At 47.1% G+C, this 12,949-nt stretch overlaps 1 protein-coding gene across 2 annotated transcripts in view; it reads right to left on the reverse strand.

The window, feature by feature from the left end:
* Window positions 1–7,520: 7,520 nt before the first annotated feature.
* EFNB2 (ephrin B2) overlaps window positions 7,521–12,949 on the reverse strand; it is a 44,869-nt gene continuing 39,440 nt past the window's right edge. For both annotated transcript variants that reach the window (XM_084760429.1, XM_084760430.1), the window contains 2 exons: window positions 12,400–12,513; window positions 7,521–11,101 (listed from right to left, as the gene is read on the reverse strand). In XM_084760429.1, the coding sequence (XP_084616555.1) occupies window positions 10,713–11,101; window positions 12,400–12,513 (503 nt within the window). In that variant the 3' untranslated portion in view covers window positions 7,521–10,712. The remainder of the gene's footprint in view (window positions 11,102–12,399; window positions 12,514–12,949) is intronic.

Below are 12,949 nucleotides of genomic sequence, written 5' to 3' on the forward strand. Positions count from 1 at the left end.
CAGGCTTGATGGCTTATACCTATAATCCCAGTACTCAGGAGGCTCAGGCAGGAGGGGTTGCCCAAGTCCAAGGCCAGCCTGAGCTGTGCAGTAAGTTCAAAGTCAACCTGAGCTTCATTCAGTGTGAGGCACTGTCTCCGAAAACCAAACAACAAAACATTTCCTTTAGACGCATATTCCTTCCTTCAGGAAATATCCCTACACGCTGCATGGCATGATTCCTGCTCACACTGCAGCTCTGTCTTGTGGGTTCCCCAAGACTTCCTCTAAGCTTCCCGCAGTGTGTGGCAGAGAGAGAGAGAGATAGGGCAGAGCCATATGAGCACGTGTGTGCCTCTAGGCCTAGGAGGCTGTTAGCCTCCAGATGTGGGTTCACGAGGAAAGAGCCCCCCACAAAGAGAATGCGCTGAATCTGTTTAGTGTTGCTTGTAAATATTTCAGGACCAACCATTTGGTACAAAACAACACATTAGGATTCCATCCCTGGGAAAGTGGATTCTCCCTCTTGCCGCAGAGCTTGGTCGCCTGGAATTCCTTATCGAGGGGTAGGGCCCAGTGACCACCCCCTTCCATGATACCATGTCTGGTGGTGTTGTTGCTCAGGTCTCGCTTAGGCCGGCTTATTGTTGAGGTACCTCAGGTGTAGCCTCACTGTCCTTTCTACAAAACACAACCTCACATCAGGTTTTTACTGAAAACAATTTTTTTTTTTTTTTTACTACAAAGACGAGTTTCATAAGCTCCATAGTGGGTCAGATGATGAAGTGCTTTTGGGTGTCTGCCAGGTGTGAGAGGCCCCATGGCCATCCCCTGTTCGGAGATGACAGAGTGAGGGAAGAGCCAAGGTTTGCATGTAAAATGTTTAAGCATGCTCACACACGCCTTACATAAGTGTGCTAGGACACAGACTATGCATTCATGCTTAGAACATTGGTTGTTGACACGGTGAGCTGGGATCTAGATTTTTTGCCTTTGTGTTTTATTTGAAAGTTTTCAAAGTAACTGCTGGAGAAAGGATAAACATCACAGAACCAGGGACACGGAGAGCATCTTTCTACCATGTTATGGGGGCAGAGTTCAGAAGCAGCTATGTTCCAATGCCAGCACTGGACATCCACATCTGAAATCTAGAAATATCCCAGCATGCCCTGGTGGGCAGGGTTACCGGATAACTTTTTGAGGACAGTGTTGGCTCTCTGCTTCAAGAAGTCAGGAGTCACAACTGGTCAGAGTACGGAGAATAGATGCCACAAATGGAGCATCTAAATTACACCCGCCACCAGGCTCAACCATCAGGGAAGATGGGGTGGAAAGATGACAGAGAGCCAGGGAGGACTGCAGCTAACTGGTGCCGACTGGACAGGGCAGGACCTTTACACGCATGGACTTGGAGCAGCTGAGGTTGCCTACATAAGACCTGCACAGGATGAAGCCAGTCAACACGCTAGCACGGAGGGTGAAAGGACTCATGTGCCCTGCCCCTTTTAGCTGAGGCACTGTTGACAATTGATGACTTTTGGGGTAGGGAACCAACCACACTCCAACAGATGGCCCTACACACAGGTGTACCTGGACTACAAGTTGAGCTCAATAGGTTATTTGTTTTCTTTTCTTCTTTTTTTTGGGGGGGCGGTTCGACACAGGGTTTCTCTGTGTAGCCGTGGCTGTCCTGGACCTGCTTTGTAGACCAAACTGGCCTCAAACTCACAGAGATCTGCCCCGCAGCGATCCACCTGCATCTGCCTCCCAAGTGCTGGGATTAGTGGCTCAGTAGGTTTTTGTTTTTTTTTTTATTAATTCATTCATTTTACACCTCAATAGTTATCCTATCCCTTGTATCCTCGCATTCCTCCCTTCCTCCCACTTTTCCCCTACTCCCCTCCCCTATGACTGTGGCTGAGGGGGGCCTCCTCCCCCTGTATATGCTCATAGGGTATCAAGTCTCTTCTTGGTAGCCTGCTATCCTTCCTCTGAGTGCCACCAGGCCTCCCCATCCAGGGTACATGGTCAAATATGGGGCACCAGAGTTCATGTGAAAGTCAGTCCCCACTCTCCACTCAGCTGTGGAGAATGTCCTGACCATTGGCTAGATCTGGGTAGAGGTTCGATGTTTACTGCACGTATATTCCTTGGCTGGTGTCATAGTTTGAGCAAGACCCCTGGGCCCAGATCTGCCCATCATAATGTTCTTCTTGTAGGTTTCTAGGACCCTCTGGATCCTTCTATTTCCCCCATTCTCCCATGCTTCTCTCTCCTAGAGTCCCAACAGGATGTCCTCCCCTCCATCCCACTTTCCTGCTAAGTGAAGATTTTCATGGGACATGCCCCTTGGACTAGTGTCCAGATATAAGTGAGTATAAACCATTTGACTCTTTCTACAAGAAAGACATGCAGTTGGGAGGGGGAGGGGTGGTGGATCCGAGAGTGAGTCTGGGCAGAATGCAGTCCCCAAAGAACTCATGAAAAAATGAGCAAAGGGTGCTTAGGAGGCCTGAGCGCGTGCCACTGGGGTTCCATCACCACCATCATCACCAAATCCGAATTGCTGGTGGTGTTATTTAAGCAGTTCTATAGCCATATTTCGAACATTTATTTATTTATTTATTCTAGAATCTGTTCTTGGAGCTAGAATGAGCCTGTGAAACATGGCAGCAAAAAGTCAAGTGACTTATCTGCTCCCTCTGGGTCCTTGAGGAGGTATGCGGTTCAAGGCCAAAGCATGTTTCTGCCTGTTGCTCCAGCAGAAGCCCCTTCAGGGAAGAGCGGTCACTCCCTGCGATAAGGATCAGGGCTGGAGCATTTATGAGCCTGTGTACTGGGCCGTACACTAACTTGTCATGTCTCCCACTCCTTCAGCAAGTCCTGCAGAGAGACTCTGTCCCTGAAGTATGGCGCAAGACACGGATAAAACAAAGTGTGTGTGTGTGTGTGTGTGTGTGTGTGTGTGTGTGTGTGTGTGTGTGTCTTCCAGAGTTCTGCCTACTTTCCTCTTTGGAGGTGGTTGTGAGGGCTTCTCTTCCATCAGGAGACAGTCTGTACAAAGTCACTACATAGTCACTGTGTAATAACTATAATAAACATCCTGGGCCCCAAACTATGCGCCCCTGGAAGATGGGTTCTCCTCATCTTTTCCTCACACACCATGCCAGCATCATGTAACTGAAGGTGTGATGAACACAGCCATTGTTTTACTGGTACTGTTTCTGTTTTTGGAATTGGTAGGAAGGTAACCCTGGTCTTTCAGGGCCCTGTTTACCAGAAGGAAAGTTAGCACAGGGCGGGGCTCGGAGGAGGCACCTAGGTGCCCAGCTGAAAGGCTGGGTGGTACAGAGTCTGGAACAAATCTCAGATCTATCTGTCTGTCTGTCTGTCTGTCTGTCTATCTACATCTACCTATCTATCTATTCATTTATTTCTCCTCTCTCTCTCTTTCTTTGTTAAGCTCGGTACTATCACTCTCTGTAGTTCTTGCCTCAGAACCAAGAAAGCCACCAGTGTAGCCAAGGAACACTCTTTCAAAAATATATCCACATTTAACATAGACTGGCAACCAACTGCAAACTTTCTTATTTGCCCTTTAAGGCCAGAGGCAGGCTCCTAAGGCATACTCCTAAGATGTTTGAAAGAACAGAACAGTTGCACTAAATTTAGCATCCTAACAGCCAGTTGGCATCTACGTAATGAAAGATTTAAAAGGAAAGAAATCCAGACGCAGACAGAGAAGGCAGAGATGGATGACAAGAGGAGACTAATAGACAAATACATTTTTTAAAAGATGCTGAAGGAATGTAAACACAGTGGTTACCAGCCTTATCATTTCCTTCCTTACCAGCATCTGAAATGCCTAATTGTTATTCATGGAAGTTTCTGAATTGCTGACTGAACTCTGAATTGCCTAATAGGAGGATGCCTGTCTTTCATGTTGCAATAGCCAATATTTTGCACACTGCCTAGCATATAATAAGGGATAATGAATGCATGCATGTTGTATAAGTGAACAGACTGGTGTGTGTGTGTGTGTGTGTGTGTGTGTGTGTGTGTGTGTGTGTGTGAGAGAGAGAGAGAGAGAGAGAGAGAGAGAGAGAGAGAGAGAGAGAGAGAGATAACAGAGAGATCACCATACAGAGGCTTTTAGACTTGTAGATAACCAGAATTCCACCTACATGGAAATTCCAGTGTCTTGGGCCAGTCTAACTAGCTCTTGTCTGAGGATGGCCAAAGCCCATGCACTCTGCTAACCCTGTTTCTCCTTGTAACCTAGAAAGGCTGCTTTGGCTATGTTGTTTTATCAACTACCCTTCAAATTAGGGCATCCCCCTGGGGAGTCTCAGTGTGGATGCACAAGAGCCTATGATAGAGATACCAAGTCTCAGTGTAAGAACAGCCATAGTCTGAGTCACATGACAGGGCAGTGGCTGCAGACATCATTGGTGCTCCAGCCTCAGAAGGTTTTTCCCTCTTCAGTGTTAATCTAGGCTTCGTTGAAGAATCCCCCGTGTAAATCAGAGCAATGTGAGGCTATGGCCATAGAGATTTCACATCGTTGTAGAACATTATTATTATGGGGTGTGTGTGTGTGTGTGTGTGTGTGTGTGTGTGTGTGTGTGTGTGTGTGCACATGTCTCATTGCATACGTACATGGAGGTCAGAAAACAACTGGTAGGAGTCAGTTCGCTCCTTCCACCTCGAGGGTTCCAGGATCAAATTCAGGTGCTCAGTCTTGGCAAGTGCCTTTACCTGCTGAGCCATCTCATAGCTCTCACGTCTTGGATCAATGTACAGATTAATCGTTGAGTACTGAGGAGACCAAACATTGTGCCTGGGACACACGGAGCTAGAAGCCCTTCTCTCGATCTTTCTTCCTCCACTCCATGGACCCTAGAGTTGCATATTAGTCCCAAGTTTTAACTTCCTTTAATTGTGTCTTAATAAAGCTGCTGCACAAAAAAGGCACACCTGAAGAGGAACTTTGTGGGTTTAAAGATCTCAGTTGGTTGGGAGCAATTTTCTTTGAAGACATCCATCTCTTCTACTATTCTTGGACTTAAAAAACAAAACAAAACAAAAACAGAATTCTCATGCCTCTAACAATAACAACACACATTCCCTCCCCCCCCACCGACTCAGACCTTCTAATTTCTTTAGTAGCAATGAATGGTACTTAATCAGGCAATGTAGCTCTACCAACTAAAATTCCAGCAACACTGTTTTTCTGTTGCAGACCACAGACCCAGAAGTATAAATAAGAAAGGAGGTAAAGGATGTGTTTTAGATACCACCATGAGCAGAAACAGAGGAAATTAAGCTCAAGTCTGCTAAGTCTCCCCAACCAAGGGGAGTTGGACCGTGTCAGCTGGTGGAAGAGAACCCAGCACCACTTACCGAGTGGTTCACAAAGCTCCCCCACCACAGCAGAGGGTTGAACAATGCCCCAGGGGATGGACGTGTAGCTTGGAGCTAGAGCATTCCCAAGCTTGCACAAGCTCTCGAGTTTTGTGTCCATAGTGGAAATTTTGTCTCTTATGAGTCACCTGAATACTTTTTTGCTAACCCAACCAAAAAGTTGTCCATTTTTACACATAGTTGAAGTGACCACTCTAGATGATGATGATGATGATGATGATGATGATGATCATGAAATACTTCTTCATTTGTTAATCTTCTGGAATCTGACAGAGCTGACCAGCACTTCCTCAGTGGGCAACATTTCCACTGCAAACCCCACCAGTGTTTGAATGAGAAACTCTCAGGTTAAAAAAGAAGAAAAAGAGAAAGAAAAGGGAGTTGATACTGGTGACCTCTGAAAGCAGCTGCAGGCTGGGAGGTGGCTGATGGAGCTGGAGAGTCTCAGACAGGGCAAAGGCGCTCGCTTACGCTGTTCTGCAAGATGCTCCTTATCACAAATCTTTCTCTCCAGTGTAAAAGAAAACCACAGACACATCTTAGTTTGCTCTTCACTGAGCCTGGCTAACTCGCTGTGGATAATTGTCTCAGAGGAAAGGCAGGAAGCGATAACGTTGTAGAGCCTTTACACAGGCACACAAGCCAGTGTCCCAAGTTGGAAAAGTGGTGCGTTTTGTTATTGTCTTCTGCCCACATTAAATCAAACCAGCCTTAGTATTCAGGACTGAGGATCTAGTTTTAGTGACTTGGCTACAAGTGGTGTCATGAAACTTGCAGCTTAGGAGCCGCAGGGAAAATGCTGGAGAGATAAAACTTGCAAGAACTGAGGAGTAAGACCCTGTGCCTCTGAGGGCTTTCTGCTGGTCTGTACCTGAGAGCATTTATCCACCAAACATGCGCTGCTGTCAGGGCAGGCTAGCCTGAAGCTTCACAGCTTTCCACAGCGGGCTTTCATCGCTAGCTCTTGCAGGGCCCTTCACTACCCTCGGCTTTTCCACCTGCTGGGCCTGCGATCTTGAGCACAGTGGGTCAGGTCGGCGCACTCCTCAGGGGACCTTTTCTTTCCCCCACCTCAACCCCACCAAATCATATCACTGTCTGGGCCAAGGATGAACCGAAGTGAGCTGGACATCAACCGACCTCAGCAATGTCGCTAACCGCCCCTGTGGGATGGACTCTTGGTGCTTATAAAGATTTTCATGGAGCACAAAGCTTAAGACCCCAAAGGCCACCATAGTCCTGGAGAGTACTCCCAACCCTCAGCATAGTCGAAGGAGCATGGTAGAAACGTGCAGCTGTGTGCGTGTTTACTGCGCATGCCCATGCAGCCAGAGGCTGACCCCAGCTGTGTCACTCCCCTGCCTCCCCATCGCATATCCACGTAGCTACAGGTTGGCACCAGCTGCCTTCCTTTCATAGCTCTCCACCTTTATTTATTTATTTACTTATTTATTTATTTATTTATTTTGAGATACGGCCTCTCACAGGACCTGAGGGCCATTTCTTTCATTAAAATGATTGGATAGTCGTCTTTCTCCAAGACGTGACAGGCCAACACATCAGCTTCTGCGTGGGGTACCAGGGCACAGGGCATCATAGCTCACATTTGTGCAGCAGGCACACTACCACCTGAGGCATCTCCCCAGGCCCATCTCATTGCTGGCCCCTGGCTCGTCTTAATCTGGTTTTACAACACATGTTTTCCTCGAGGTAAAATTTTATGAAGGACATTAGGGCCTCCTATGCTATCTTGGGGGTTATGCTGCCAAAGTGGCTGGCTGACATAGAAAAGTAATCCATTTGCAGTGAAGTCGAAGGCTACATCACCCCTTCTTCCGGGGCTCACTGTGCGGCTGGCTGTTCCCACTGGGCAACACAGGTGCAACCAGAGGAATTTCCTGCACAAGGAGTAAGGGCTTTAGCCGAACTTTACTTGTAACACATGCTCGGCTTGCCTTGAGAAATGGTCCTAAAAGGATCCAGGAGCAGAAATCTCTGGATAATTTTGAGTTTGGAAATAATAAAAGTGAGGAAATCAAAATACAAAACAGAAAAGGAAATAAAATGAAAAGAAAAAAAATAAAAATAAACAGGAAAGGAAAATACGTTGAAGGCGCTTTTTCCATAGGAAAAAAATATTTTATTTTTTTAAGAACAAATTCAGTTTGAAACAGACGTGGAATGTGACTGCTGGGATCTCATTTTCTGGGGCTAACTGTCATGTGGAACTAAAGCAGATTAAAAACCTATGACAGGCTATTAAAATAAAACAAAGAAAAAAATATTTATAACTCAAGCATAATACTGTGTTACTTACAAATTGGACAACGAAATTAAATAAATATTCATGGTACATAATTACGGCACAAATATGCAGCAATTTGGCAACCTTTTATACCATTTTTTTTTCCTCATTACAGTGCAAAGGGGGATGACACTGCCGTTAAACAAGCCGTAGCTAAATACATTGCAAAATTCAGATTTTATACAAAACATCTTGCTTAGACTTTATAAAAAACCAACATTGCTCTATGTACACAATCTGGGTAAGAAAAGCCATTTCTGTCTCATTTTTTTCATGTGTATTTTTATTAAAAAGGTGAGTAAGGCTACTGTAACACCCCGAATCCATAGGCGGTAAGCTCTGAACCTATTTACACGATCTTCACTTAAACACGATGGTGCAAGCTCCGAAGTCAGGTGACTAGGGACGGTAACACAAGCAAGGCATTTACAGTAACTTTCCAAAGCTGAACCAACTCCAAATAGGGGACAGTTGGTAGATTGTCATTTTCTGCACCGGACACAAAACAGACGCACAGGACACTTCTCAATTGGTTGCAGGTAACTCTTCATCAATTCATCTGATTTTTTTTCACAGTTTAGCATAGAACCAAAATGTAGCCAACCGATGACACAGACGTTCGATTTCATTAAAATCAGACTGTTTCCCATGTCCCCCCTCCTTGCCCCTCTCCCCTTCCTAGAATTAGCTTTTGATGGCTTACAAGAAAATCTTGTAGGAATGCACAGGAGAGGCTGGGGTGATAGAAAGGGTTACATATGTACTGTGGTTGATCACCATGGCAACCCTCCACAGAAATATGATATAGATATATATAATATATATTGGAGATATATATTATACATATATGTACACACGTGTACCACACACCCGCTCACACATACACACACATTGAACCAACATCATTTTCAGGTTTGGGGAGTCGGGAATAATTTCTGTGACAACTCTTGTTTTTTTGTTTTGTTTTGTTTTGTTTTTTTGCAGGTACTCACTGGGGATCTGAGAACCTTCAAATGCTGTCCTTAACAATTTTTTCCCTCCTAATTCAGAAAGTGAAACGTTACCATAGTAACAGGACTCTGTTAAAGATGTCTATTTTGCATAGCACATAAAAAATAAAAAATAAAAGTAGGCTTCCTGCTTCCTGTTTGTTCTTCTGGAAGGGCAGGGATAGGGGCAGGAGAGGAGGCAGGACCACAGCTAAGCTTCCAGCTGCGTCCCCCTCAGAGTGACCTGCTGGATGCTAGAGAACACTTCAGCCTGTAAGGCAAGGGAAAAAACCAAACACAGAACACACATGCCAGCACATCCCGCCACTGCGTCACACAGGGCACAGCCACATCTATCCCCGGTGTCTGGGGGCTGGCATTCCTAGTCTACAGTTCTGTGAGATGTCTCTGGGACCTTGTTGATTTTGCCACTCGCTCTCATTAGTGATATTTTTTTTTTCCCTCATTATTGGTACTTTTGGGAAGTAGCTATCCAATCTTTTACTTTTTAAAGCACTAAGCGCTGGGATTTGCCTTCATCGCCACAACAAGTGAATTCCACATCTGGTGTGTAATGTGTGTAATCTTAAACTATATATTAGTAAAAATCTTTCACTTTATATCCCTTGTGTTCTATACACCTATTATAAATATGTCCCGTCTTCCTCCCTCCCTTCCGCACCGTAACTCACTTCCATCTTAAGGACTCTAAGAGGTGGGCCATGTGTGCTTTGCTTTGACATGGAGCCCGGGGACAGCCTCGAAGCCCGGACAGCACGGCCATAAACCAAAAAATCCCAAAGTGTGTAAGGCTCAGTCGGGGAGGGGGAAAGGGGCACTTAGAGGGGCTGGGGACCTGACCTACCTTTCCTAATGAGAATTCTCCAATAACCTCAGTGGTGATGGACTTACAGCCTGTTTGACCTTTGGCCTTTCAACTTCTAGGTCAGATTTGGCTCTCTGCTATTCTCCTAAAATGCTTTCCCTGTGTTTAATAAAATGTGGTAATATAGCAGCTGAGTCTGCTTAAAACATCTCCCAAAAGCAGACGGACTCTCCCACAGCTCCAGGGCTGTGCTTTTTTATTGCCAGTACCTCAACAGTCCTGCCCCGGTACTCTGACAGAGGCCTGCCCTCTCCCTCCCGGCTCAGGCCGGCCCTTTCACAACAACGGCCCCTTTGTTCCCCTGCAGGAGAGGGGCTTGTATTCCCTGCTGCATACATAGCTGTGTGACAGTGAGCTGCTTCCCACCACTCAGCACAGTCAGTCTTCCCACCTGACTCTTCTCTCCTCTCAGAAAAACCAAAGCACTATCTATGGTTCCTGCCTTGCTTCCCCACTACGCTCCAGGGGCAGCAGCCTTGACCCCGGTGGCAGCCGGCACCTTCTCACCCCTCCACACCTGCCAAACTTCCGGGCTGAGCCAGCCTCCTGGCAAGCAGGGTTCTCTGTACCTAATACCCATCTAATCTGATCCTGGTGCAAAGGGTGGAGCTGGGACTCTGCGGTGAGCGTCCCTCAGTGATGCAGGGTGTGGAGTGAGGGGGTCTGGGGAGGTGCTGCAGAGCCCCGGCAACAGAAGGAGTGAGTGAGGACTAAACACTAGAGATCTTTGAAAACCTTACTGAGCCCGAGGTCCGAGCGACAAGTCCAGTGTGCACAGCAGGAAACATGGAGGCAAGAGGCCGGCCTGGTGAGCAACCTTTTCCTAAGATGCTGCTGCGCCATCCGTAGCCTACCGTGTCCTCCCCGGGCTCTGCAGAGGCCTGAGTGGCTGGGTGCATGGCTTGGAGGTCCGCGTGGCAACGCGGCAGTCCAAGTGGGGGATCTCCTAGCAGTCTTCCAGCTTCCGGGGAGGGTCTGTGGTCCCCAAGGTCGAAAAGCTACAGACTACAAAACTGTCCAGCTCCAGGCTCTTCCAGGAGGCACCCCGCCCCCCCGCAGCCAGGCTCAGGTGGTCCCTGCACCCCAACAACAAGGCGCGAGTTCCCTCGGGAGGTGCAGGTCTCAGGCCTCAGACCTTGTAGTAAATGTTGGCAGGACTCTGTGGGGGCATCTCTTGCACGATGTACACCGGGTGCCCATAGTCCCCGCTGACCTTCTCATAGTGCGGGCAGAAGACGCTGTCTGCAGTCCTTAGCGGTATGATAACGTCACTGGGCTCCGAGCCATTGTTGTTGCCGCCTCGCTTGGGAGTGGCCAGCGTGCTGAGAGACAGCGTGGTGGTGTGCTGCGGGGAGTGTTTGCGGTGCCTCCTGCGGTACTTGAGCAGCAGCACCACCAAAGTGATAATGATGACGATGAAGATGATGCATCCTGATGCGATCCCTGCGAATAAGGCCACTTCAGAACCCAGGAGATTGTTCCCGGAATGCCCCGCGCTGTTGCCGTCGGTGCTGGAACCTGCGTTGGAGCAAGAAGAGCACGTTACTGAGGTTCCGGGGTTGTCCTGTCGCTCGCAGGACCCTCAAAATGCAGTAATCAAGCATGTCAGCCCTCAGTCCATAGCGTGAACTTGGCGGAGATCACCAGACTAGGTAGAAGAGCCTTAGGTCCAACATCATCCCCCAACGGCTTCACAGAGTGGCGAGAGAGCCAGCCAGTCCTGGGCCTGCCTAGCCTTCCTCCGCACTTGACCGGTGCACCAGGAGGAAGAAAGGCGCCTGCCACTCACTCCAGAACATGGTGCAGCCTCACCCTGGCCTCGCTCTTCCTCTCCTGTGTGTCTTCAAACGCCGCCCTTCGCAGAGAGCCCTGCCTACCAGAAATGTTCCAGAAAGGAAGGAGTGACGGGGCCTGGGAAAGGGTTCAACTCGTAACTCGGGTTGTATTATTTGATTTACACTTAAAATATATTTGGAAGGCAGCAGACGCTCTGGCACTGAACAGACTGCAAACCCAAATGTTAGCACTAAAGAATTGCCTGGCATCATTATCTCTATCCATTTATCAATTTGTCACAAGAATTTGACACATCTTGTCATTGAAAGAGGGAAAAAAAAAAGGAAAAAAAATCCAACAACTTCCTTTCTTGAGTCTTAGAAAGAGACAGGCTATTACCGAAGATCCAAATTCTCATCACCTCCAACCCAGCACAGGGATCCTTATACAAAAGTGCTGATGTGTGTGTGCCAGCTATTCCGCAAAATGGCATCAGCACAACGAACCAGGACCGGTGAGAAAATGAGCCCATTTTGTATGGCATGCTGCACTTTGGTCAGTGGGCCCTTTAATACTTTATTTTACACAGAGAATGTGAAAAAAAACATTAAGAACAGCCACCTGGAAAGTATGCCATTAGGCAGCATTTTCTAAGATTCAGAAAAGGATCGGTGAGGCTCTTTGTGGATTAGACGTAATTAGACAGGGATTAAGGCACAAATTATATATACATTAACATCAGCTTTGGGGACGGCGTCGACAGCGAGCAGGATGCGGCATTAGCCAATGAAAACCGTCTGGTGGAACATCGCTGGTGACTGACACATCTGGTGAGCCCTGCAATTGTGATAAGACTTTGATGGGAATAAATTAGTCTGTCTTATTGTCAGGGTTAATACTGACTCACAGAGAGTGAAGGTCAGAGGAACCTGCGGCCACCAGAGATTCCCACTGGTGCAGAAGCACTCGGAGGCTTCTCCGCCCCTCAGGGTTCTAAGACAACGCACAGCACAGACGCCGTACACACCACACTGCCGTACCTGGATTTGGTTTCACAAAGGGACTTGTTGTTGAACTTCTCCCGTTTGTACCGGCTTCCAGCTCCGGGCGTCTCGTTGGGTCATTATTCCTGGGCGATCCAGCAGAACTTGCATCTATACGAAGGACAACTGATTAACCATGGCACAGACATCTGACAACAGCGCTAGCTTCAGGAGATGCACAGATATCTCAAGAGGCACGGATAGCAATGAACATAAGACTCTTTATGCAAAGCACTGTGAAGTACAAGAATATAATCTTCCTTTTTAATCAGAACGGTTCTCCTGGTTATTTCGGAGGTTTAGATTGGGAGGCCATCTGTGGAAACTATAGGGATTCTTGCATTTGGCAGTCAAAGCATTGCAGATGACATTTCAATTTAACTGAGCAAGTTGATTGACTACTATACCGGTTTCTAATTAGAGGAATAATTCTTTCTTTCTGCACAATAGGTTATTCTACATGAAAACACGGCTCTTTGGTCGTCCAGATTTGAAAATGAAACAAAGCTGCAGAACCACTGTTTACATACTGGGTACTTTGATTTTT

The sequence above is a fragment of the Acomys minous genome (assembly GCF_964271855.1).
Source record: "Acomys minous genome assembly, chromosome: 15".
Taxonomy (NCBI): Eukaryota; Metazoa; Chordata; class Mammalia; order Rodentia; family Muridae; genus Acomys; species Acomys minous.